The 27,511-nt window shown below is 40.7% G+C and overlaps 4 protein-coding genes across 5 annotated transcripts in view; 2 read left to right on the plus strand and 2 right to left on the minus strand.

Annotated features, from left to right (window-relative positions):
- Nucleotides 1-8,071, minus strand: part of kiaa0930 — a 28,230-nt gene extending 20,159 nt beyond the window's left edge. For both annotated transcript variants that reach the window (XM_071915797.2, XM_071915796.2), the window contains exon 1: nt 7,834-8,071. In XM_071915797.2, the coding sequence (XP_071771898.1) occupies nt 7,834-7,978 (145 nt within the window). In that variant the 5' untranslated portion in view covers nt 7,979-8,071. The remainder of the gene's footprint in view (nt 1-7,833) is intronic.
- The window catches only part of c4h11orf98 (chromosome 4 C11orf98 homolog), a 289,475-nt gene that overhangs the window by 44,796 nt on the left and 217,168 nt on the right, over nt 1-27,511 (plus strand). The gene's annotated exons all lie outside the window — the stretch shown is intronic.
- fbxo7 (F-box protein 7) lies at nt 11,222-19,774 on the minus strand. Its single transcript, XM_078282237.1, has 10 exons — nt 19,664-19,774; nt 18,427-18,549; nt 17,882-18,110; nt 16,434-16,664; nt 14,552-14,696; nt 14,013-14,096; nt 13,804-13,899; nt 12,955-13,131; nt 12,390-12,430; nt 11,222-12,240 (listed from the first exon to the last, which is right to left on the minus strand). Exons 2-10 carry the CDS (start codon nt 18,546-18,548, stop codon nt 11,923-11,925), a joined length of 1,443 nt encoding a protein of 480 aa, XP_078138363.1. The 5' UTR covers nt 18,549; nt 19,664-19,774; the 3' UTR covers nt 11,222-11,922.
- rtcb (RNA 2',3'-cyclic phosphate and 5'-OH ligase) lies at nt 20,520-27,279 on the plus strand. Its single transcript, XM_071915789.2, has 12 exons — nt 20,520-20,683; nt 21,260-21,338; nt 21,448-21,515; nt 21,592-21,691; nt 21,785-21,941; nt 22,918-23,074; nt 23,682-23,841; nt 24,017-24,192; nt 25,082-25,270; nt 25,383-25,493; nt 25,785-25,904; nt 26,503-27,279. The coding sequence occupies exons 1-12, from the start codon at nt 20,591-20,593 to the stop codon at nt 26,608-26,610; spliced, it is 1,518 nt and encodes a 505-aa protein (XP_071771890.1). The 5' UTR covers nt 20,520-20,590; the 3' UTR covers nt 26,611-27,279.

Below are 27,511 nucleotides of genomic sequence, written 5' to 3' on the forward strand. Positions count from 1 at the left end.
TTGGTGTAGGAAACAACAAGGAAAGGACTCATCCCAGCAAAGTAACTATGAATATTGAATATGTTTGCGCTGGAAGAATAGCTAGTGTTGGTAGCAAGTCTTCAACAGAGAAAAAAAGGAACAGAGGTGGGAGTAAAAAGCAGAGGGCTTGTGGATACTAGTGTCATTATTTATGAGTCTGCTTGATGATCAGACAGTGCTGACAGTCCCCAGTCAAGCTCTTTGACACCAGTCTGTATGAATTGCAAAGTGGACCAAAACTGCATTATACAGTTTCCTTTTTTCCCCATTTAACCCTCACATGAAGAAAAGAACAAGTTTGAGTGTACTGGAAAGTTCCATTTTCACATGGTTTTCTATGAACAGCGGTGATTTTTCAATAGTCAGGCAAAAGCCCTATAAGGATCCTGTCCTATAATAGAGGACAGGATCCTTATTACCAACAATGAAAGTAGTAACAAAGTATATCATCAGAATAAAAAGATTATCAATCCCAGATAAGATTGAAAAATTAAAGGGATGAAATAGAAAATGTAGAAAGTCTGAATTTGATTTCTACATAGGCTGAGAGAGAGAGAGGGCATATTGCATGCGAAGACAGCCCACTTTCGAAGTCAGACCTATGTCAGGCCTATATTGAATTAATAAAAAGACTTGGTGAGTGACTGGTCGCTGGAGGCTTACATTTGTAATTGAATTGAGTCATGTGGCTGACTTCAGAGGGATTTCCACTCCTGATATAAAGTGTTAGCCCACTGAATAGCCTACACATGGTCTTGTTGGAGTACATTTTAATCCAAGAGAAAAAACGAGATTGTTCATTGAAGAAAACAAGTGCCAAAAGATGTTTTTGTGGTAAAAACCACCTGCCTGCGGAACCATTCACAGCCCTTCTGTCTCAGGACTGAATGCCAGCCAGCCAGCATCTTCTGTCCTGTGTCTCCCTGTCAGTCTTCCTGCTGTTTCATTTAAAAGAAAAAATACTAAAGGGAGATTGCCAACTCTACCTTTCAAATATGCCCTACAATGGACCGCTTCCCAAAAGCAATGCAATGCTGGCCAACAAAACATTGTAGGACTGAGAAACTGAGCTCAACTATGGTCTGTATGGTGCTCTTATCACTGTTATAGGGGGGATTTATGTTACATTATGTCTACAACTATAAAATTAGATAGCGGTATTGATAGATTCAGTGATGTTTAGTCGAGGCAGAGTTGGAAAATAAGGTAAATGAAATAAGATTGTTGTATTATATTACTGGTCACAGCAAGTTTGACCCACATGTCCACTCTTAGATTAATACAGAACAGGGTTAATACAATATGACAAACACGTTGGACATTTAATTTCCGGGTGTCCTTTTTCTTATACTGCTCGTTTATAGTTCCATAACTTTCATTAGCCATGTTCAATCAGAAATAGGCTTGTTTTAGCAGCATTTTGTTTCTTTATTTTGGTTGTTAAATTGGTCTTAAATCCATTTCCAGGTACCATTAAAAAGGTCTTGAACAGTCTTACATTTGGCTGATACCCAGTGCATCTCTAAGTGTCCGTGTTAGTATTCCAGAGTGAAGCAGTACAGTTCTGCAGCAGCCTCTGAGACGTTGATAAAAGTCCTGCTCTATTTATAGCTGCACATCCCACTTTAAATATACATCAACTGTGTTCTGGAGCCCGGTACACTACCACACGTCATCTGATTAAAGAGAGCTGAATCACCCAATATCTATCTCTCTTGGCACTTTGAGGAAATTTCATGAGCCATCTTTTGTATATTTTATTTTCATGTCAGTTATATAATACTGTGGTGGGGGCTCCCTGATGCACAATCAAAGCTCCAGTGACCTGGATGAAAGACTGAAAAGGAAGATGGGTGGATGGGTGGATGAGCGGACAGATGAACAGAAATATCCAGCGTTGATTGAGCCATGACAGCTTAAGTCTAGGATGCGACATTCAGGAGTTATGGAGTCCTGGACTGTTAGGAACATGAGAATATTCACAGTCATTTTTACCTGTTGTGACACACTTGAAATGATCTACTTGGTTCCAGCCATGGTCAGAAAACATGGTCATGGAAGACAACGTCAATTACACTAAAATAAGCGAAGATAAGTTTGTGACTGCTGGACACTGGCGGTCAGCATTATCAAGACAGCAGTTGAATTATCACTGTCACTGATTGCAACATCATCTATATCTAGGCCATAGTCATTTATTACAAAATCAATTTCTGTGGAGCCTGCTTGGGTCTGCTTGGATCTTGACATGGTGAAGTCAATCGGTCAGCTGGTTATTTATCAGGAGCATCAAGAAGATGCCACAGATTATCATTGGGATCATCATTTGTTTCCCCTGTATTAGAGGTAAGATACTGCTCAGTCAAAGAGGGAGGGGGGGTATTCTGTTAACTGGTTTATTCAAGGTAACAGAGACTCAATCACTGGGTATCAAAGGTTCATGTAGACAGATTAACCTGAATAAAACCTTAACCAGAGTGTGACCAATCGCTAGGCAACTCTGGCTTGTAAATGTAGCCATTGTAGCTCTGAGCCCAAGAAGTGTTAATTAAACCCTAATGCAATCATGTCACACACACACACACACACACACACACACACACACACATATAGGAGAACAAACCAACCATGGACTTTCCTCCATCATACACAAGCCTAGCAAAGCATACTAACCCTATAGAAAGATGTATGTTACTGGGTGACTCTAATCCGTGAGACATCCTCGGTATCACCTCTGTCATGTGTTCAGGCTCTGTTATGGGTCTCTGTGTGTGTGTGTGTGTGTGTGTGTGTGTGTGAGTGTGTGTGTCAGTCATGTGTCTTCTCTCTATCCTCGAGGCATATCTTCTGTGCATAGTACTTGAGTGCTTGAAAATGAGCAGTGAAATTGGCGACATGCAGCAGGTTTGATGACAAGACTCGACTTGAGGATGTCACATGGATTAGAGTCACTCTGCAGGAACCTACAACTGATTTCCTCACAAGAGCGCTGACTAATCCTACGTTCAAGCAGGAAGCTGTAGTCTCTTTACTACTGGGTGGTTTTGACTTGGGGGGGAAAAGCAGCAAAATAGGCGACATGCAAGCCAGCTTGATGACAACGCTTCACCCAACAGAAAATAGAAGGACAACAGACACGGCCATTATGATTAGTGGTTTTAGTTGACATCTTTCTATAGTCCAGTCATTATGATTAGTGGATTGGTTGACATCTTTCTATAGTCCAGTCATTATGATTAGTGGTTGTGGTTGACATCTTTCTATAGTTCTATTATGATTAGTGGTTTTGGTTGACATCTTTCTATAGTCCAGTCATTATGATTTGTCGTTGTGGTTGACATCTTTCTATAGTTCCATTATGATTAGTGGATTGGTTGACATCTTTCTATAGTCAAGTCATTATGATTAGTGGATTGGTTGACATATTTCTATAGTTCCATTGTGATTAGTGGTTGTGGTTGACATCTTTCTATAGTTCCATTGTGATTAGTGGTTCTGGTTGACATCTTTCTATAGTTCCATTGTGATTAGTGGTTGTGGTTGACATCTTTCTATAGTTCCATTGTGATTAGTGGTTCTGGTTGACATCTTTCTATAGTCCAGCCATCCTGGCCATACAGCTTTACGGAACGAGACACGGCCATGTCACCCAAGTGCAGTTGAGCAAACAGACTGTACTATCTGGGTGTGTTGGTTCTGGAGAATTGAAACAGATGGGTGGGCCTCCCACTGTGATCTCCTGTCTGTAATGATATGCTCCCCTCTGAGCAATGGTCTACAGCTCCACACACACACCAGTTTGTAATTTTTCTCTAATAATGGTTCAATATGCTAAAATAATAAAATGGAATATATACTGATTAACATCTGACTTGTAAGCAATTAGCAGAAAAAGAGTTGCATGTTATATTTTTATCCAAGTGAATGCGTGCCTTCCCAAATGCAGCATCTGAACAATTTTTACGGCTTTAAGCCTTGACACACACATCACACCATGTTTCACAGTGACAGAAAATCACAGTTTAGTTGTGTACAGCTCAGCCACACTGAGGGGATTAAACATTCAGCATGATTTGTATTCATTTGTGTCTGTCACAAAAGTCTTAATCATGGATAGGTCACACGCCGTCATCAGCTATTTTTACTATTCTGTAGCACTGTACTCATACATGATCTTATCCAGAGAAAACAATGTTTTACTACACTATTGTCTCAGCAGATGAGCCAATTACCTGCTCCTCTTCATATCTATATCCTCATTTAGTGGACAACACACTGAGAACCGGCAGAACCATCTTTCATTGGAGACCCATTCATTTCTTTGGAGACCCACACGTGTGTTGGTTAATTAAACCTGCCATTGACCCGTTTTCCATCTATCTGCCTCATCTTTGACTGAAATCTGCTGTTCCTGTTCGTGGGTTGAATGATTTTCTCAGGCCTTCAAGGGTCTGATGGAGCTCTATATCTTACTGTCTAGTTTCTGCCTCTGCAAAACGTACTGGCATTGAACCAGTATTGCTTGATCATACAGTGTCCTTAAACTGTGGTTCCACTTTAGTACGGGCCTGAGTCACTATGGAAGCTAATTGTTACGGCCAGACTGAAGAACTGACTCAGAGACAGCAGCATGTAGAGGACCATCCAAGGACAGACACACAAAACTGGTAGCCTATATTTTCTAGGGACAAATTACAAGAGTACAAGCACATTTATGAAGGTAGACTAACCAAATAAACCTCAGGTATTGCCACAGCAGGGCAAGGCCAACGAACAGCCACACACTAGATAGCACTAATGTGATTTTGCAGAGAGAGGAACAGAGCGACTGCTCAGTAACCTGCAAGTATGAACCACATTTTGTGCCTGTATCCTGCCTAGGAATGTGCACATGCCTATTTTCTCATGGTCTATTCAGTGCATGGTCTAAACGTATGTTTGAATATTCGGTGCATGCCAAAATTTACAAAGCTACTCTCTACAATTCTGATTGATTGCATATCTTTTTTAGCTTTTTCATCCTATTGGCGATGAGGACCAAGATTCTCTCAGTTCAGCTTCTGTCACACTTCAGAGATGTTAGCATACATGCTGTCATGCTAGTTTGGCTAGGTCCTTCTTCCTCGCTGGTAGAAATAGCGGGATGCTTTTTGTTGTGGTGGAGCCACGCTGCCTTGCACTGAACCAGCTTGTCCTTTATTTTCTTGAAGTTTGTCCACGCTGGGCTTTAGTGTGGCTTTGATATTGGCATAATTGCTCCCGAAACCATCTAGCGGAAAATGAGTACAAAACAACGGGAGAGAGAGTGTGGAGGGTTTTTAAAAGATGTGTTCACACCAAGCGTGTTTGGAAGGGCTTATTTGAACTCTGAAGTGTTGAACTCTGGAGCATTGACTCTTTTAGTTCAGTTTGTTTGGCCAGGTGAGAACAATGCCATTTGAATTCAGGTGGCACTAAATAAATCGCACGAGATGCCTGAAAATGCTCTTCCAATAGAACTATGGTGCAGTTCGTTAGGAGTGAGAACATAATCCAAACCAACTACAGGAAATGACTCCAAAACACAAGGGTTTATGGGTATAAGGAGACAGATGTTGACATTTGATAGCCAGCAGTTCCTCATGCTTGGAAAGCCTAGCAGAACGAAATTAAGTCTGAACTGAAGCTCATATTCAGCTATTTCTTCATGTGTTCTTAACTGCTATGAACACCAGAGAAGGGAAATTACAGCAAAAAGCACAGACAAGCCATGCTTAGCTAAATTGATTGAGAATTGAGAATTGAACTACACAACAAAATCAAGTTTAAAATGTACAGTTAATCCCTGAACCAATCACCATCTCCAAAACTTGAGGGAAGTTGAACTAGAGGGAAGTTGCTGGTAAGATAAAGATCTGCTTCATGTCAAACAGCTCGTCCATTAATGTGTGTGTACCTTTGATAACCTTGCAAATTCCAAACCAAAATAGATGACAGATCTACCTTGCTAACAACAATGCTGAGGTAGTCAGGCAATCCAAGGAGCTCCATGTGCTGTGATGAAGTCATGGTTTGGGAACAGTGCTCTATTGATTTCCCTGTCAGAACAATGGGCCGCAAAAACAAGCACCACAACAGTCTGCTGGGAACTCACTGTGGCACTGATTGAATTCCCAAACCAGATATCTACAGGCTTCAGTCGACGCTAATTGTGAACACACATGTCGAGGACAAAATCAATCAGTTCAGAGAGAGGGCTACTGCATGCACGAGCTGCTGCTTCATTGTACCTGCATATTTGGTTTTCCTATCACCGCGACACTGAAGCTTATCCAGGATTGTTTGATCAATATTGTCCTTCACCTTCATGTGATAATCTACAAATAAGCATACCTGGTTGGCATCAATGGGACCCAATTATAATCTGAATAGACTGATTTATTTATGAAATAGAGTTCAGCACCTCTTTTGGGTGACATAAGTCTTTATGGCATAAATTAGTAGTACACGTCATAGTAAGTAGAATCAAACTGATTATCTTTAAAATAAATATAAACAGAATTTAATGCTTTTTTTTTTTTTTAGAGTTAACCCACTTTTTTTATTTACCACTACATCGCTGGGTATGGTTGATGAGGTTAGGGTTGATGAGGGTATTGTGACCCTACTGTATATTTGTCAGTGGTAATTAGACTATTAGTTGCCTAATGCGTAGCCACTTTTGTGCCCATAGAAAGCAGTGGGAATACATTCTCTGTCTGAACTAATGCTTAGCAATCCTTTTGCTTCCCTGCACCACATGACAAAGGCATATGATCTGATCTGATCTAAAATAAGCCATTAACCCCAGTGATGTAGTGATACATAAAAAGGTTGTTTAACTACAATCTGCAATCAGTGATGTTCATAAACAACCACCAAAATAAACCCAAAAATTTTCAGAATTTGTCATTTTCAGAAAAGCATTTGTTTATGCTTTTTTTTCCCCTTAAAAGACCCTATCCTAATATAATTTACATTAATTTGATGCTAGTTACTATGACGTACTATAAATTTATGCAATGAAGAAGTCAGCGTAAAAAGGTGGTAAACTACTGTATTTCACAAATAAAAAGGTGGGTAAACTGAGTTAGGTGGGCTTACCCTCCACTTTATCCATAATGAACCCACTATAAAAATCTGATCCTGCAAACACAGTAGGCCTACACATAAGTATAACCGTCCATGATAGCTGCCATATATTGGTGGAGGTTCTACAGTGCATTACCATCTACCAACAGCAACAAAAACATTGGATGAGAACTTTATCACTTATTCAATTTCAAGTTGGAAGGACTGTGTTACATTGCAGTAATAAAGACTGGTGGCAGACAAACAAGACAAACAAGACAAGCAAGAGAATCCATGTTGCTCCTCTAAGCCAGTGGTTTTCAATCATGCCCCAAGAATATAAAGGTTTTCACCACAACCAAACACTACAGCAGCTAGCGAAGAGTCTGCAGGTTTTCACTCCAGCCAAACACTACAGCAGCTTTTTGCTGGAGTGAAACCTACAGACTCTTGGGTTTGCAGTGTACCGATTCGGGACTAAGTGCTCGGTAGTTCTGAATATCAACTGGTGTTCATGGCTTTTGTTATTCTGCTGCTTCGTCCCTACTGCAGGCACAGAACAGTCATTATTAACCAGGCATTCTAAAAAGGAAAAAATTGAAAAGCTCTAGAAGTCTATAGGACAGCTGGGATTTCCCATCCTGATTCCTAAGCAGTGAACTTGAGCATTGTTGGCCAACAGGGCCGCTGTAAATAATGGAGTCAACCGTGCAGGCTGCTTACCGAGTCCGCTGATCTCCTGTCTGATGTTGAGTCGGTTCCGCTCGTCGGCGATGGCCTTCAGCATCTGCTGGAGAGACTGGTCCAGCTCTCCGTTCTCCTCCTCCGCTGGCCGAGCAGCCTTGCACAAACTGGGGAAGGACGCCATCTCCAAACTGGGATCATGACAGTCCTCCTACCGACGGCCAATTCAACCAGCACCGGTTGACGGTAACGGTGACGAGAGGGGAGCAACCGAGGATCCCCCCACCCCCTCCCGTTATTAATCCCCGATAATAATCCAGATAGTGGATGTACAGAGCCGCTGCGCCGCTGATCTCCTCTGTCCAGCACCGGAGGACGGAGCGGTGGAGCGGGCAGATAGGTCGGTTTTACAGGGAGACTTCCGTCTGTTGTGCTGGAGATCAGCTGGAATCGCATAGGAAACACCCCTCGCACTTCCTGTAAGGCAGAACAACACGAGACATTTAAAGGGAAAGAGCATGTTAACACGGGCTACTTTTACATGCAGGGTCACCCGACTATTGGTCATACTCATTCTGATGAAACTGTTTACATGCAGCTTTGATAGCCTGTGACTGAGTAAACAAATTGCCTTGAATACTGCATACATATTAATATTCTTATGTTATATTATATGTAGGCTATATATACTTGTATCATTTCATTTTAAATATGAATATTTACCTCTGCTTCTTTATTTCTTTAGTGCATCCTCCTCCTCCTCTATTAAAGAAAAAAAATCAACACATTCATAATACAAAGGTATTACAGTTTTATATTATGTACATTACCTTTATTTTATTTTATTACCTCTTTCTATTCTTCACCATGCAGAGTTGCAATATAATGTTCAATTTATATTTTAACTTCACTTCACTTCTATTATAACTGCACTTTCCATACAAAATAAAACGATTCAAGTATATTTTTATGATCAATGTCATTCTTATCATGAAGTAGGCCTATAAAAAGAATCTTCTTTTCAAGTTGGGCTTTTGTACGCTATCATTTAAAGACTTAAGAAAACCTCAAAATCTGACCAAAATATACTTGGAAATAGGTATTCAAAAAACAAATTACATGCAGTTTCGATCTAATTATTACAAAACACACATTTCACATCAATATCAGCCTTTACAGCTATTACCTCTTACACATGCTGGATAAGAAAAGTCACCATCTGGCTCTGCTCTTCCGGTGCCTAGCTGGTCATGAATTCAACGCACCCAGTCATTGGTTGGTGCCTGTAAGCTTTTATCATCAGGACCAATAATATAAGCCCATCTGATGGCTCTGGGCGCGCTCGTTTTAATGTCCCTGCCCGGGGGACACTAGCGGCAAGGGCGGAGTGCATTGCCGTAATAGAATGAATAAATACAAACCAACCAGCAGACAGTTAGAACTGGAGCAGTCGTAATATGATAAATAATATGTTAACTACAGCAGGTAGGCTAGTCCACAGCCATTTTGATAGGCTACTTCAGAAGCATGATTTGGAACGAAAGAAGGAATTCTATGAAATTAAAATAATAGCTGCACTGAATTATTTAACAAACCAATTCAGAGAGCCTGACTGTAGGTCCAAGTTTATGGTCATATATCAATAGACCTGTAGGCTAAAGGTAACGTTAATTCACCCTTCATAAGAATTCATGAATGTTGTGTTATGTAGCCTAGCATACTTAATGTAGTGTAGAGCCTAGAAGTATCCATTCTAAGTTTCCAGGCCTAATTTATATGTAGTGCACCCAAACAAATAGCAAGCTGACTATATCTACATGGCTTTGTAGAAGTTCTCCGCTGAATAAAACTAGCTTACCAACCGAAGAAATAAGGCAACGTCCATTGGCTTTCAATGTTTCTTTTGATACGTTTGACCACTGAATTGTGCAGTGTTAAATTGTGGATGACTGGTTTTCAGGTTTGCCCAGGACGTCACCACTCCACCAGGCGCTTTAAACGAGTGTACCCTTTGTTCCAAGAAAACGGATGACGTCATTGTTTCACGAGCAGCCAGTCTCTGGTCACAGATAGACTGTATATAGATGTTTACCCGAACGAAAATGAACTGTAGCACACCTAATACTTTTTTAGAAGGATACTATGTATATACCAAAGCAAATCTTTAAAATATCATGCATTTACTATAGGTTAAAAATTATGCCACAGAAAATTCTATAGTAATGCCATAGGAGATAAAAATATGACGCTATAAAGTTGCATGAGGAGACTACTCAGTATTGAGTACCAAAGACACACTAGTCCCTATAGGAATATTAGAGGGATAACAATCATTTGAAAAAACTTTTATTTTTTCTATAAATTTACTTATATATTTCCCCAGTTTAGTATTTCCTTATCGCATAGTATGGATATATTCACATTAGTGTCTCATTAGTCTACACATTTACCATTCACTGCATTGTAATCCCAAAGTTGGATGCATGTAAGTGATAATATGAACTGAAACTTTCATCTTGGAACATTTGAGAAAATCTGAACCCTTCCAACTGCCCCCTTGTGGCTATCTTCCATTTGAATCTGCTAGTCATTTGTCATTATGCATGTTCATATTGAAAGCTTGGAAATTCACATTTTGAATGAAATAACGTTGATGAAAAGCTCACTTTGCCCAGAATAGTGCTTTAGAGAGTAGAAAACCTATTTCTCTTTCAGAACTAAAGGAGCTGGATCTACTTAATGTGTTATGATGTTAGTGAAGATACAACATTGTCTACCGTTACCATTATGTATGATCATACTGACAGCTTGAAAATCAGTTTGAATGAAATGAGTCATCTTTGATGAAGAGGTCATTTCTGGCCAGATTAGTGCATTAGGGACCTAAAAACATTTTTTTTTAGCTGAAACGTACAAAGATAGACCCCTATTCCAGAATCAGGTTATTACACCATAGAATATTAATGTGAGACATGAAGAGGCCAGTATTCACTAAAAGTAGGTTTAATCATATATTTCAGTGTATGCCGCTTTTCCAAGTGTCAATTTATGATTTTCTTACCCAGAGTTCCTCTTTACATTGCTCACAAGCTGTACAACACTAACAGAAAACAGAAAACGCACCAGCAAAATGGTAAAATAAAAGGGCCTGTAGTAATAAAACCTCTAAGAATATACAGTATGTACAGAGTGAGGATGGCTAGTCAGGTCATATGATTCAATAAATTTTAAGGAATAACCTGCAACTGTTTTTATATAAATAACTCTCTGTTTTGCTCCTCATACTCTAAACACCTATGAGGGGGTCCGTCTGTCCCGGGAAAAATCCTGCTGCACAGGAAGTGATGCGTTTTATGTTTACGGAAGCAACAACAGTGGTTTGTATGGAATCAATATAAGAAGGTAGAAGAAATATAAGAGGTTGCAGTCTGTGTTTAGCGTCTTTATTATTACAGCAAATTGGGCCAGTGCCTACATTGAGTGCAAAACAGCAATGCAATGCCCGCTTTCACCAAAGGTGTCGCCAAAATCAAGAAAAAAGAAAAAAAAAGAATATCACAAATTATCACTTTAAAGAGCAAATCAACATCACATACATATATATATCACAATCAGTGATATCAAAGCAGGTGTTTGGCATCAGCTGTCAAAGGCTAAATACCTGCTTTAGCATCAATAATTGGGGTGTGGCCAGAAGTGCAACATGCTTTAACGTTTCAACCCATAAAGAGCAGTGAAACAACATTTTTATGTGATTTAGTGCTGATTTGCTCTTTAAAAAGCCAACTAATTTCATATCAAAATGTTTTTTCCATTAAAGCCCAGGACCTAAATATGACCAATTTTTCTCATACTCTAAAGATACAATGGGTTCAGATTGGCTTGTAGTATAATTGGGTTAGATGTTTAGTTTCTGGACTTGGACTGCCTCAAGCAAGCTGAATAAAGCGCAGTTGTGTGAGGATACAAAATACTATTTAGACACTTATGGCAAAAGGGCAAGAAAGGGGTTGGGTGAGTTTAAATCCTGCCGGTTTGAAGGTACGACCCTTAAACAAACATTCATGTCATTCATACCTTTAATTATTGCAGATGAATATTTATTGGTCCTGAAAACAAAGTTCAGAATCAGATGAAGCCCCGTCGGATATCTGCGGGTCGACTTCCTGTGGGTCTGTGTCCGCGCCGTCCAATGAGACCTCCTCCTGTGGGGTCGCCACCCAGAGGTGGACCAATGGGGTCGTAGCGCGTGCGAGGCAGGAGGCCGTGGGGGATGTTCGGTCTTTGGTCGTACTCACCGCCGATGATGCCCGGCGGGTACGGGGGGAAGGGGTCGGGGTTGAAGGGGTTGAAGGGATTGGAGGGGATAGGGTAGATGGGAGGAACCAAGTAGGGGCGGGACATGCGTCGACAGTCGATGCGTATCTTGTACTTCCTTTTGTAAAGCTAAAGAAAGACATTAAAGCTTTTGTTAGAATATTCTTAGACCACATAAAGTGTAAATAAACAGCTTAGGGGATGAATGCCACATTCAAGTTGAACCATGACACATCGATTGGTTCTTGTCAGACTTGTGACTGTTGTGTTCTGCTTACTTCTTTCCAGTCTGTGTCTCTGGATCTGCTGGGATCTTGATCTGGAAGGAAGTACAGAGGGTTGAGTTAGTCCTCTTGGCTAAACCTCAACTCACAACTTTTCAGTCATAAAGTTTCATTACTTGCATCCTAAAGAGCAGAAGTGATAAAGAGTGTTTGAATGTGCAGGGACTCCTGACATCGTTACAACGCAGTACGGCTTCCCCGTGGCGGTTGAAAAGTAGTATTTTTATTTATTTATTTTTTTTAGTATTTTGTATAGAAACAACAAAAATCATTGGCTACGTTTACATGCTAGAGAAACTCATACTCCGGTTAAGGTCTTGTTCAGGTTAATCTGTCTACATGAACATTTGATACACAGTGATTGAGTCTCTCTGTTACCATGAATAAACCAGTTAACAAAATATTCCACCTCCCTCTTTGACTGAGTAATACTAGCTTATGTCTAATACAGGGGAAACAAATGATGATCCCAGTAGCCAGTAAGTGTGAGTCTATATTCTCATCGCCACCATATAAAATAAACTGTGGTTTGGTATCAAGGCATGACATCTTCTGTTACCCCTGAAGTCGCGGTGGTAGAGGTGTCTCCACAGTGTGGAGTCTGCTGTGGTGCTGTGGAAGTGTCTACTGACTGAGGACAGCGTCACCAGGGACTGGACGTCCAGCAGCCTCAGCACCCTGAGAAGCAGCTCCGGCGGAAGGGCACCCAGGCCAAAGACCGCCGGCAGAGCCATGGCTGTAAACACCATGGACAACAAGTCAGGCCTCAGACAGGGAACAAGCTGGCAAAGCAAGCATACAATGTGTAGGGCAGGAGGGGGCAGTGTTGGACTCATTACTCAAGAAAAGTAACATGATACTCATTACTCATTTCAAAAATAAATGTTTCCCATACAATGTTAGCATTTGGGTGGCCTGCCCAGGTAAATGAAGGCTGTGGTTCTCGCCTATGTAGTTATCTACAGTCAGGATTTAATGCTGCCAAGCACCGAAAGCGTGTTAGTGAACTACAATGACCATAATTCATTGCACCTGTGAGGCAGCGCATCTGTGCTCCTTCAAGTTGTGCTGTGTGAGTGCTGACACAAATTGAATGGTTGCAATGCCATTAGCTTATACTAGACTAGAGACTTTAGTACCTGAAAAACGAGTTACTGGGCTGAATACTTAATACTCCTTGGGAGCAGTACTTTGTTATACCAAGCCAGAAGGACAAGTATCTCCATGTGTTGCTGTGTCTAAGAGCCTGTAGGATTTTCATTAAGTCCTTGTAAGTCTGAAATGCCTGTGGTAGTAACCTTGATAGACCAGCTGATGGCCTGTAAGTTAACTTCTACTTAATCTTATATTTAGAGGTAATGACAGCAAAAGTAAAAAAGTTCACTTTCATTCACAGATTGACTGGTACCTTCTCTGGCTGCAGCTATCAGTGGGTACGCCAGCTGGTCTTTGAAGATCCGTGACAGTTTGCTCAGATCTTTGAAGGCTGCTGCTGCACTTTCTCCTGGAAATGCAACGGTGACACAACATGAGATTTTTAGAACGCCTACTATACTGGTTAGGCATTGCATTGACCATAAAATATATCGTCCTGCTGCTTTGATACACATTACTAACCTTGAAATTCATCAGTCACATAGCTGGATGGATTCAGAGACAATTTGCGCACTGGATCTGCTGTCTCATTCATCTTCAGAATACCTAGAAGGAGAAGTAACAGGTTATAATCTGCATAATAGGTTAACTAAAGAAATATAAATACAGCAGAGCCTTGTTTATCCAAATATCAAATTTCAGAACAAGCTGATCTGCCAAAAACGGCATAAAATGTAGTGACGTAAAAATATATTCTGTTTTTTCTGCATATATACATTTCTGGGTTGATAGCTGTGAATACAACTTAAAGTATTAATGTTTGCAAATTCAGTGGTAGAGAGCATTTACTCTGCATGCATGTTTCCTATTCTGCATTGGCTTTGGTCTACACTTTCAACAAATGCTGATGTTCCAAACACTTCCAAACACCTCCATTTCTACGGGGTTCAGAAAACAAGACAGAGCGTCCGAAAGAGTAAATATCTAACTCTAAGGCTGGTAATTGGCACCAGGTAATGATGAAGAAGAACTGAGACAAGCAGTTGTAGTATGTGACTCACCATTAATGACAAGCATGGGCCCCATGGTCACAGCTACCACCATTGCAAGGCTGTTGTCACACAGAGGATGGGTGTAGTGTAGCTTGTACAGTCCTCCTGCTGCCCTCCACCCACTGGGCATCTCACCAGGCTTCATCTCAGATCCCTGAACAAACAAAGTGGAGAGACACCTGTAAACTGCATCTCCAGTGTTTCAGGACTACCACTTATCCCACTAGGTGGTGATCACAGGTATCCAAAGATTTCAAAGCCTAATTTAAGACTTTTAAAGATTTTTTAATGCTAGCTCCAATCAAATTTAAGACCAAAGTTCTGTATTAATCTAAGTGGGAAAAGCATGTGGGTCAAACTTACTGTGACCAACTGGAACTACAGTAATGTAACACAACATAAGAAAATCAAACCAACACTATTGCTGGTCCCATTCAATTCATGAGATTTGTCTTATTTTGTTCATCTTACTTTCCAACTCTGCCTCGACTAAATATGACTGAATGTAAAGAATCTGTCAATATCACTATCTAATTTTATAGTTGCATCAAAATCGCACTGAAAATGAACCTGCATTGCATGATGAAAAAAGATATCTAAAACTGTTTTAGGCCTTAAATTTCAACAATTTAGGAATACTTAAGGACCTGCAGATGACCTGAATCAATAGTGGCAATAATACACACACACACACACACACACACACACACACACACACACACACACAGTATGTGTAGATGCACATGTGTGGGTGTAACCATAGCAACCGTTTTTCTGCCTCTTCACAGTGGCTGAAATCAGTACAAGCACATTTTATGGGAGGAGGAGAGGTAAGTCATCATAATTAACAATTCTGAATGTTTTTAAAGTTTTTTATGAAGATAAGCATTTTAACCATGGCTGGGTGGATTTTCAGAATGTACAATATTTCTTACTAATCTGAAACTAATCAATGTATAGGATTGTCACTAATCAAAGCATATAATAGTTTGAGGACTCTTACATACTATATACACAGGTTTAACCCCTTGTTTGTAGTGCTGGAAAGAGAATAGATGAAGGTGGTATTTCCAGGTCATTTGCCATAAAAGAGGGCTTCTATCAAATAGCAGGCAGGTTAAATTAGTTGACTATAGTTATCAATAATGAATGAAATTTGCTGTTGCATATTAAGTGCGCTGAAATTCTTTCATAGGATTCCTGACAGTGATTAGTGCAATATATTGCACTGATATTCCATCACCGCAGCCCTGGGGAACATGAGGTGGACTTCTTTTAACAGCCTCAGTGTGAAGACGCAATATTATATCAATGAAAGTATGCCTACTGTGCCTTAATGATAGGGCAATGATATTCCATTTCCTTTTCCCAGCTGAATTACATTACTTTGCAATGATGTAATTTCCCCACAGGGATCAATAACGTTTCATCTTATCTTGTCTTATCTTAAATTGGCTGCTCTGGATCTGTCCATGTTGCACGTGATTGGCTATTTGTTATAAACCCCGCCCCTTTTTTGTGAACACACTCATAGGATTGGATTGGAAAATCCTGGGTTGACAGAGAGAGCCAATAAGCACCTTTGTGAGACTAATTATCCGGGATTGCAGAAAGTCAAGTCAACATCCGATAGTGGTCGAGACCAAGACAAGTTTGATTCAAAATAGGCAAAAGAGCAAGACAAGTACAAGTGAAAATAGTCAAAAGAGCAAGACAAGTACAAGTGAAAATAGTCAAAAGAGCAAGACAAGTACAAGTGAAAACAGTCAAAAGACCAAGACAAGTACAAGTGAAAATAGGCAAAAGACCAAGACAACTCTGAGTTAAAATAGGCAAAAGATCAAGACAAATAGGTACAAGACAGAGACAAGTTCACGTTCTGCAGCCTTACCTGAGGAGTGAATCCGGTCTCCAGCATCAGGCAGTTCACAGCCACCATGAGAGTGTCGCTGGGGCTCCTGCTTTGGGCTCCGTGGTAGAGGAGCTCCAGGGAGAGGGGGGCCTGGCCTTCCTCCGCCTCGCTGCACAGCATGGGCTCCCAACTGGACACTTCTGCTCCCTGGTTCTCCGCTTCATCGTTACCCTCCGACTCCCTTGATGCCGCTGGGTTGCTAGCACTTTGCTGTTTATCATGGAGAGACATATTCTGAATATTCTGAATCAAGCAAATAACATTCTGTGCACACTAGTACAGCACAACACATTCCTCCATTTCAGCCATAGTTTATATGCAGAGAGAGTGCAGAGAGATGACTCAGCACTCCGCAACACCGCTTTCGGCTTCAGTGGGGGTCGGTGAATTTAGTAGGAATGTTGATGTGAGGATTATTTTCAATTCAACGTGACAGTTTTGATTTCAGTATGTTTCAGTCTGTCAACAACCTGGACGCAGAAACAATGGGCCACACAGAAAGCCTTTCACTTCCACTGCAGCAAGAGAGTTCTATTCATCAATATGACAAGGCCAAACAGACGAGTTTTGCTGACTCAATCTGCCATGCAATTGTTTAGTCGAAGCGAAACCCTCTAAAATGCACACTATCAAATGTAATATTAAGTTACAATGTATACTGTAACAGTAAGTAATACTGCTGTAATCCATACTTTTCCAAAACAACAAAGAAACACATGCAATTTATGAAATTATTCCATAGCTGCTTCATGTCAAACCACTTTACAAACCACTCATTTTATTGGAATGCAATTTATTTTTGGAATTTTGGTGTTTCAAAGTTTTGCAACCATCCTCACATACATGAAGAGAACAAAACTTAAATAAAAAGCTTAGCTTTCTCAATGCACTTCTTATTCAAATAGTTACGTGCATTTTAGACACTGCAATAATGAATGTGTTTAGGTTTTTAGTCGTGGTAAATACAGTTAAAGTACATTATTTAAGCTTAAGGTTGATATTTTCTTGGTGGCAAAATCAGAAATTTTGTTCAAACAATTCACTCATGGCATTTTAAAACCTATTAAACAAATATGTATTTATAGAATGCATTCTTGAGGACTTCAAATTGCATTATAAAATACAGATTTTTTTTTCTTAAAAACTTTTTTTTATCATTGACCCTTATATTCTATTTTTGCCTTGCTGTATCCTATTACTATTCTGCTGCAACGACCCAGTTTGCCCTATGCTGATTAAACTTTCGCCTTACTTTATCTCAAATTCTGCAATAAAAATTCTGCAAAACTAGTGTGGTTGCTGGGGAACAGCTACTGAACACCATATCAAATCACAGGTGAGAGTTCATCCATGGTGTCTGCTACACTGAAGCAGCTCTAGGACATGTGTTTCTGTCAGATGGATGAGTTGTGCAGATGATCGCTCACCTCAGTGGAACTCATGGCAGCGGTCTGTCGGCTCTGGCTCTGCTCTTGCCTCTGGGTTGCTGTGCTGCTGGAGGCCTGGTGGGCAGATGAGGGCGAGGCAGCGGCTACAGACTGAGGCAGCATCACACAGATCAAGTCCCCAGAAATGATGCCGCATGAGGACAGAGTCTGGCCTGCGTCTGACAGAGGCTCTGTGCCATTTAGAGACAGGCTGAACTCTGTGTCTGGGCTAAAAGGGAAAGAGCAAGCGCGCATGAGTCATTTTCACATAATGTACCAATTGTACCATAATGTATCAGATAATATCACGTTGTACCAACATAGAGTAAAAACATTTAAACACTATTATAAAATCATTAAACAGATTGAGGGAAAATGGATATACCAAAAAAGTAAATCACAAAATAACATGCACTGAACATCACAGATTGATTATATCTAACAGTGAGTATGAAAAAATGTCATTGTGACTTTAAAAGCACCAGTTCAGTACTGACAACTTCCAAAATTTTCAAAATCCACATTTGCGGATGGTAGTGTCTGACCTGAGTCCATGGGAGGACAGGACAGTCTCCTTGATGTGAACTTTGAGATCTGTCAGAGTGGGCTCTTCTCCCAGTAACTCCACCCTGCTGGTCTGCTTGTTGATCCGAACCCGCAGCTTCATGCTGTGGATGTGAGGGAGAAAAACCTTCAGTTGGGCCAGATGTCTTCAGGTCCTCTACCACACTTCTTACTTACCATTAATTAAATAATTCAGACAAATCCAGTAGAGTTCAATATGATATAGGTTTACTGCAAAATCACACAAGGTACATGTAAACCAAGCTGGTCCATGGAGCAACTGAACTTTATTCTTTAACGCATCCCTTTTTATGCTATTCTGCACACTCCTCCTATTGTGGGTCTTATGGTAAGCTACCTCCTACCGGTTTTCCCCTAAACATTCGTTCTTCTTTGATACACCATTGTTTACCTTTCCCAAGGTCTTTCTTCCATTCCCCGTAATTAATGGTGTCTACTCCCTTACAGATATGCTTTTGATCAAAACTAATGGTGTCAACGTGACCTCACATTCATGCTTGGAGCAGACCACATTCTTTAATTGGGACACCATTATTTCCTACAGCGCTACTATGTTGATAAAAAATAATAACTTTAATAAATGAATATGTGCTTAACGTAGATACTAACAAATTCACATGTTGGATATTATACTGATTATTCATTCACTTAACAATTTCAGGTGAATTAAAATTTCCCACAGATGACGAATGAGAGCACGAACATGACAGGCTATGATATGAAGCCATTTACCCTAAACATCCATATCAAACTAATCAGGTTCCTGCTAATACTGATCACTGAAATAGGTTCCTTATATTATAGAAAAAGCTTGTAATAAATGTCACCTAGACTAGTTACCCTACTTATCAATATAGACATAAAAAGCACCACCATTCCACAATTCCCTTGCTGAATGAAGTTACAGATGAGATGTCATCCTGAATCTCAATTTAGATAAAGCAGTATGGTAGCTGTCTTATTTTTGTTCGCAGTAAAGGTTTGAATTAGGACGCATACTGTAGTCTAAACATTTAGCTAACTCGATACGTTTCATTTTCGTTTCTAGCGAAGAGTTGGTACCTTACAGCATGACTATGAATATGGCTAACGTTAACTGTTTCACTTGCCTAGCTAACGTTAACGAAATGAACAGTAATTAAACAGTGACAAAGCAAAACAGCAAACCGCTTCGCTAGCTGGTTTACTTGAACTTACTCAACGTTTTCCTGTCGTTTATGTCATTTCACAGCATGTATCGCAGTGTAAACACCATAGACTGTAAGAAATAAACACAAGCCAAACTATGCCAGACGAGGTGACTGAACAACCAGCAGCGTCAAACTAAACACAGTAAAACACGGAACTTCCGCTCAGAGTTTTCAAAATAAAACCCCTTTCAAAGGGTCAAAAAAATTAGTTGTAGCCTACAGCAGTGGTCAGCAAGAATAACCAATGAAATGCCCTGTGGTTGCCATGTAGGCTGTCAGAAATCCACAGAGACTGCAACACAACATTTACACCAGGCAACTTGGATAGAGATCTACTATCTTGAAAAAAACCCAAACAGATTAGGCTATCTATAATTACATTTGCCATCTGCACTTTTGATAACTTATAATATTATACATCTCGGTGGTGGATTATTCTGTCTGAATTGACACTAGATGAGTGTTTTAATATGCTTTTTGTTGTTCTGTACACCCCTACTTTTTCAGTGACAAATGTCACGCCTTTGTTTTGAAGGAAAATATGCTTACCTCCGGGTTTATCCTTATCTTCTTTGGCACGCTTGACAGAAAACTATGACTACAATTACGGCAGGCGGGCTGTTTGACTTTTAAGTCCGCCTTTTACAGATGTAGTAGTCCAACACAAAGGACAGTAGCCTTTATATCACTTCGCAGTTGAGTGTTGACTGACTGTTATTTTAAAGTAGTAACAGTCTCATACGCAACAGGCTTCTTCACTGTTTACATAATACCATTAGTGACCTGCGTCACACCAAATTTGTAACGCGTTTTTATTAGGTAAACGCATATGGGCTTCCGTAGCTGTCTGTTGGCACTTTGCAGTCGGCAAGGCTCTGGTGAAGACTTCAACACATTGTTAACAAGTGTAGTCTAAACTGTTTGGAGCTGCACAATGAGTCGAACTTATAATGATGAGTTGCAGTACTTGGATAAGATTGACAAGAACTGCTGGCGGATTAAAAAGGGGTTTGTTCCAAATATGCAGGTGAGAGACTACAGAGTGAATAACTAGCTAGCTGTTTAGCTAGCTGTAGGCTACAGCTGGCTGCTACTCAGCCTGTCTTTAGCTAGCACATGTTACGTCCATGTAGGTAGACATGTACTTATTTAAAGAGGGAGCGATGCTAGAATGATACCAATTATCTGATTGTATTCACAAGATGAGGTAGAAACAAACCCCTTGCTTGGTAAACATACACACCTGGTAGAACATAACATTAGACCTTTTCTGAATGGGTAGGGACTTCTGGTATATTTGGCGTTTATCTCAGTAGTTAAAAACGGTTCACACAGCTTGCCAAAGTTGACATTTTATTGAGATAAGTGCTTTGCTTGTATGCCGAATTGATGACGGGTCTCTACTTAAGCATAAAAGGTCTCAAGTCATGTTCTATCAGATATGTATGTTTGCTGATAAACAAGGCAACATTAAATGGACAGTTTTTTTAAATGGACTTTGGCATTAGGGTTCTCTCCTAACGAGAGAATGCATTAATCAGAGCGCATAGTGGTCTATTCTCAGCTTCCAGTGTGACAAATGACGGCTTCCCTGTCTTTCCAGGTTGAAGGAATATTCTACGTCAATGATCCACTTGAGAAACTGATGTTTGAGGAGCTACGCAATGCCTGTAGAGGAGGAGGTTGGTGGCCAGGCCGCCAACATCATCACTATATACACTTAAGTTATCACAAAAATTAATTATGTTGACATCTCTTGTGATTTACCTGTGTAATTTCATACTTTCTCAGGTTTTGGTGGGTTCCTTCCGGCCATGAAACAAATTGGGAATGTTGCAGCACTGCCTGGAATAGTACATGTGGGTAGCATTACACGCCCTTTACAAACCTTCAGAGAGATTTGAAAGTGTGTTGAAACTCTTAATTGTTCCATAGAGGTCCATTGGTCTCCCAGATGTCCACTCCGGATACGGATTTGCCATTGGAAACATGGCAGCCTTTGACATGAGCGATCCCAACGCTGTGGTGTCTCCAGGTGCGTGATACTCCCAGGTTTGGTTTGTCTTAGCTGTCCGCTCACACAAATGCCAAACACGCCCTGATCGGTCAATGCTGTATGACTTTCCAGGCGGTGTGGGGTTTGACATTAACTGCGGCGTGCGCCTGCTGAGGACCAACCTGGACGAGGGAGACGTCCAGCCGGTGAAAGAGCAGCTGGCCCAGGCACTGTTTGACCACATCCCAGTGGGAGTGGGGTCCAAGGGAGTCATTCCCATGAGCGCCAAGTAAGGCAGCATTTTGTACCAGTGTAGTACAATACAGTATATTAAAGGAAAAATACATCCTAAAACATGAAGAACAAATGTAAACAAGTCTGCTTTTAATGCCATTTATAAGGTGACGCTCATAGAGAGGTGAGGATGATGTCCTGGTGTTGTGTGAATCAGTGATACAGGACATTCCAGTATGTAGGACTTGTTAATGATGTCCCGCCCACTTTTTCACTGGCCTGGAAGTAAATTTCCCGTTAATTTTCTCCATAGGCATTTCAGAAAATCCTGATATAAAAACTTTTAAGCTTTGAACCAAATCAATCAGCTAATCACAAGCTTGAATCACAAGCTTATAGCCACAGATTTAGAAAACGATGAGAAAAGACAAGGATACAAGACTGTCCTACAAAACGTTTTATAAGAGGGGATAAACTACTCTTCAGATTGACTGATGGCTTCTGCATGAATGTATATAGTCGTTTCACAATCTTGATAGTTTGAAACATTTGAAACTAGGGATGCACAGTTACGTTTTTTTGAGGCCGATACTGATATCCAATATTTTCCCATCTATACGGGCTGATACCGATATGCATTTTTGTAAGAATCTTAGTACAAACGCAGGTGCAAAACAGGTTAAGCTTTTCAAACATGCCTATCTTAAGATAATTAAGTGATTTTCAAAGAAAAGACCAGTTTGGTTTTATTCTGTTGCTAATTTGACAGTTGTATTAAGAGACACACTCCTAGAAAAAAAGGTCACAAAAATGCCAATTCCACAAATAGCAGTAAAAATAATATTGGATCGATAATGTCCCTATGGGAAGAATGAATGGGAAATTCACTTCCAGAACCCGGCGTTTCATGTCTGTTGCCTTCTGCACGGGACAAACCTGGATCAGCATACAGTAATATTCCCAGGTCGTATGTGTTACACTGGTATACGATATCTTTTACATGTACTATGTGATGGCCGTGTGGCGTGCAGGGACCTGGAGGAGGCGCTGGAGATGGGGGTGGACTGGTCCCTGAGGGAGGGCTACGCCTGGGCCGAGGACAAGGAGCACTGCGAGGAGTACGGCCGCATGCTGCAGGCCGACCCCAACAAGGTCTCCTCCAAGGCCAAGAAGAGAGGGCTGCCCCAGGTAACCCAGCAGTCTGTCCACACCGCCTCGCCCCGCACCTCACCTCACATCTGCCTGCTCATTTTGATTGGGAGAAATTTGGATAGTCGGCTCCGTAATGAACACTAATTTGTTTGTATGGGTTAAAATTGGATGAACTTGTGATGGGATATAGCAAAGAAAAAAAGAATATAAGTATAGCAAGCGGTGGTTCGATAAACAAATGCATCTGACAATATCATCATCAGAACATATGAATGAAAAGTATCTGGAAATGGATTACTGCATCATTACAGTGTGCAAAATAACAGCAGTAGAATTTACTGAGGCAAAGACAGAATGCAGTACAATATGAAAATCTACCAAAAATATGAAATGTCTACAGTATGAAATAGGTGGAAATATTTTAAAAATATCAATATATATGCAATATATAACAAAAGGATATGGGAATATGAAGAAAATGTGAATTTACAACATATAGAAATGTGCAAAATGTGCATCATATTCACATTTAACAAGTTTACAGAAGGCCATACAGAAAGTGTTTAGGTGTAAACTTATGTTGTATTATGTAGTTGTATAATCTTCACATAATTCATGTTACTTGCCTCTTTGTATCCTGAAGCTGGGTACTTTAGGAGCAGGGAACCACTATGCAGAGATCCAGGTTGTGGATGAGATCTACAACGACTACGCTGCTAAGAAGATGGGCATCGACCACAAGGGCCAAGTCTGTGTGATGATCCACAGCGGCAGCAGAGGATTGGGCCACCAAGTGGCCACAGGTAGGTGCCGTTTCCCTCTGCTTCTTTAACACAGCTGAATCAGTTTCATAGCGTCTATTATTTTTTACAGGATCAGGGAATCTGCAGGTCTTTAAAACATCTGAAAAAGTCTTAAATTATTTAAATTTAAGGCCTTAAAAAGTGGCTCTTACACATGCTTATTTTTCTACCGTAGACGCCCTTGTTGCCATGGAGAAGGCGATGAAGAGGGACAAGATCATCGTGAACGACCGTCAGCTGGCCTGCGCTCGCATCACGTCTGACGAGGGTCAGGACTATCTGAAGGGCATGGCCGCCGCCGGCAACTACGCCTGGGTCAACAGATCCTCCATGACCTTCCTCACCAGACAGGTACCAGTCCATAGACACTTTTGGATTGCACTCTTCGAAGATGCAATAGTCCCAATTAGTAGGAATGGGACGCTTCTCTGTTGCAGCCCCACTTTGTGATTGAGGCTGATAAGACGGGTGGATTTTTACATAAAAACCTTGCCTTGTGCAGCCTTAACTGTTTCCATCATAGGTAACGTTCTTAAATTTTGACTTCATTTGTAATAGTGATGCTCTCCGGTTGTGAACCCAGTGTCGTATATCAAAACAAATGGTGAGCTGAGCACATTGTCACCTCTAGATGTTCAGGCATTGTGAGAGTTTATCACCAGATGAAAATTAAATCCCATCCAGCATGCTAAGTTTGGGATGAAATCAGTCCTTTTACAGTCAAATTTAACTCTATGCTGTTCATATGAGTAGGACATAGGAATGGCACATAGTTCTCACTAGGGTTAGACCGATATATGCTGATATTGTCCTTTTATTAAAGATTTGATCCTCCAGTTAGTGCTGATGTTTGACTGATTGCGTATTTACTGGAGATTGATCAATACTACTGGTTGTCTATGGGAAGACCTGAACCTGAATTGATTCTGAGACATTTTGATCAGATTCCATACAATTATGCAACATTATCCTGGGTTTCAGTGGAGAGTTTTAGTGTCCCATGATGGTCTAAATGCTGTTTCAGAGGCTTTTCCACCCTGACAAGAACAAGATTCTGGGGGAAACACTGAATACTTGTCATTGTTGACATGGAAATGATCAAATATGATCAAATATCTGCTATCAGCAGCTTCAACACAAATAATATCTCCATTGGTATTGGCCTTCAAAAGCAGTGGAAGCCTAGTGGTCGTGGTCATACCCGTCCCTGACTGCGTGGTATCCCGACTGTGTTTTCCAGGCCTTCTCCAAAGTGTTCGCTACCACGCCGGACGACCTGGACATGCACGTCATCTACGACGTTTCCCACAACATCGCCAAGGTGGAGGAGCACATGGTGGACGGCAAGCAGAAGACGCTGCTGGTCCACCGCAAGGGCTCCACCCGAGCCTTCCCCCCCCACCACCCGCTCATCGCCGTCGACTACCAGGTACCCGAGTCGTGAGAGCGCGCCGAGATGATTTTTAAAACGCCGAGGGTTGAACAGTGTCGCTTGAGATTTGCACCAGTTTTCATGGTTTCTTCTTCTTCTGTCCATTCAGCTCACAGGTCAGCCCGTGCTGATCGGAGGCACCATGGGAACCTGCAGCTACGTCTTAACAGGAACCGAGCAAGGCATGACAGAAACCTTCGGCACTACCTGCCACGGAGCGGTACGAGTCTGTTTATATCAGAGGCTTTCAATCATGTCATTGAGGCTCAAGAGTCTTCAGGTTTTCATTCCAACCAAACACTACAGCAGCTCATTTCACTAGTCGGTGAAATCAGCTGCTGTAGTACTGGTCTGTATCATCAGAGAAATGAGTCCAGAAACCCCCTCCCCTCTCTCTCTGCACTCAATGTTGCCATGTCACTTGTTTAGTAAATATAGCAGTTGATCTGAAGACCTAAAATGGTTGTTCAAGTTACTTTTTACCAACTTCGACACATGCCTGTTTCTACAGGGTCGTGCTCTGTCTCGAGCAAAATCCCGCAGGAACTTGGACTTCCAGGACGTGCTGGACAAGCTGGCAGACAAGGGCATCGCCATCCGAGTAGCCTCGCCCAAACTGGTCATGGAGGAGGTAGGGACAATATACTCTAAACCCTACACCTGGAACTTTTAGTGTTGTCACGATACTAGAATTTTGACTTCAGTACCAATACTAGTGAGTTTGCAGCATTTGAAGTGGAAGGCCTCCACTCTGCAGGTTTACCTCATTAGAATTAGAGGAGCTGCTGCTGTCGGTCCAGCATTGTGAGAACTTTTCAAATTCATTCTGTTTAACTAACTTCAATTCCACTTTAAATGTATCTACACTTATGAAGAACGTTATTGTTATCCTGAGCCATAGTAGATTTGAAAACAAAAGCATGAAAAATGTCATATGGGACCTTTAACCAGTTTATTCAGACTGTTTGACAGCTGTTTGACTCCGACTGCTGCAGCTGAAATAACACATTTGGTCAAGTATTGAACGTTTTTCAAATTCAATATTGAATTTATTATCTCAAAACTGCACTGAAGCAGTACTTCTGCTGGTTATCGTGACAACAGTAGTTTGAAATGGGTTTACCTGGTCAATTTATTATGTAGATAATCAAGATGGCAACAATAATGAACATTAATTAAGATTTTGTGTTTTGATATGACTGTAATAATCGTTATGGTTTTGTTTCCAGGCTCCTGAGTCTTATAAAAATGTGACAGATGTCGTCAACACGTGCCACGACGCTGGAATCAGCAAGAAGGCCATCAAACTTCGGCCGATTGCTGTGATTAAGGGCTGAGGCCGCGCTCTGCTAGAGACTGTGTGCGCAAAAGTCCAGACATTCCGCAGCAAATGAAGGACGTCATGAGATTTCTGCACAAGAAATACCACACACTACTAACGCAAAGGCTTCTTGAAGCAGAGGTTTTTCAACAGTGATTTTTTTTTGTTGTTTTGGAGTGAATGTTAAAGAGAACAAGACTGATTTTTAATTTCTGAGCTGAAAATGTCTGACCTGAGTTTATTTTTATGTTAATGCCAGACGCTGTGAGTTAGCCTCACAATAAACGCAATCCCTAAAAGTGAATATGATGCAATGCTCTATTATATCTCATATCTGGTATGAAATCCTTTTGCTGTTGGCAAAGTGCCCGTATCCAGACTTTTGATATATGATCACAATCATGCTGTTTTTCAACTCAATATTTTCAGTTTGTTTCACCACTCAGCAGATTTATAATTTAACAAAAAAACTTATAACATAAATTATTTGTAATGAGTGACCAGGCTCCTGATTAGTAAACACTTTATTGGTACTAACAGATGTTCTAACAGAAGGTTCATCGCAATATCAAAAAATAATCAAGATCTCAAGACAATTTCACCATCAATGAACAAATGAATTCATTTGGCATAAATATTTCTTAGTTGTGCGCAAACCGTTTTCCCCTCGGTCTGCCAAAGAGAACCAGACTGTCACAAGCTGAATATTCATTGGATATTAACATCGAATGAAACCGATTTGCAAAGGGGTCATGGCATATTTTAAAAAATACGGACGCACAAGCTGAGCATCTATTGGACTTTGCGCACCCCGATCTGTCAGATTCAGAGGGGTTTTATTTTCCACATCTCTGAACACAACTGTTGATTCTACTTTAGTGGGTTAACTGAGGAAAAAAAATATGTTCAGTGGCATA

The sequence above is a fragment of the Centroberyx gerrardi genome, chromosome 24, assembly GCF_048128805.1.
Source record: "Centroberyx gerrardi isolate f3 chromosome 24, fCenGer3.hap1.cur.20231027, whole genome shotgun sequence".
Taxonomy (NCBI): Eukaryota; Metazoa; Chordata; class Actinopteri; order Beryciformes; family Berycidae; genus Centroberyx; species Centroberyx gerrardi.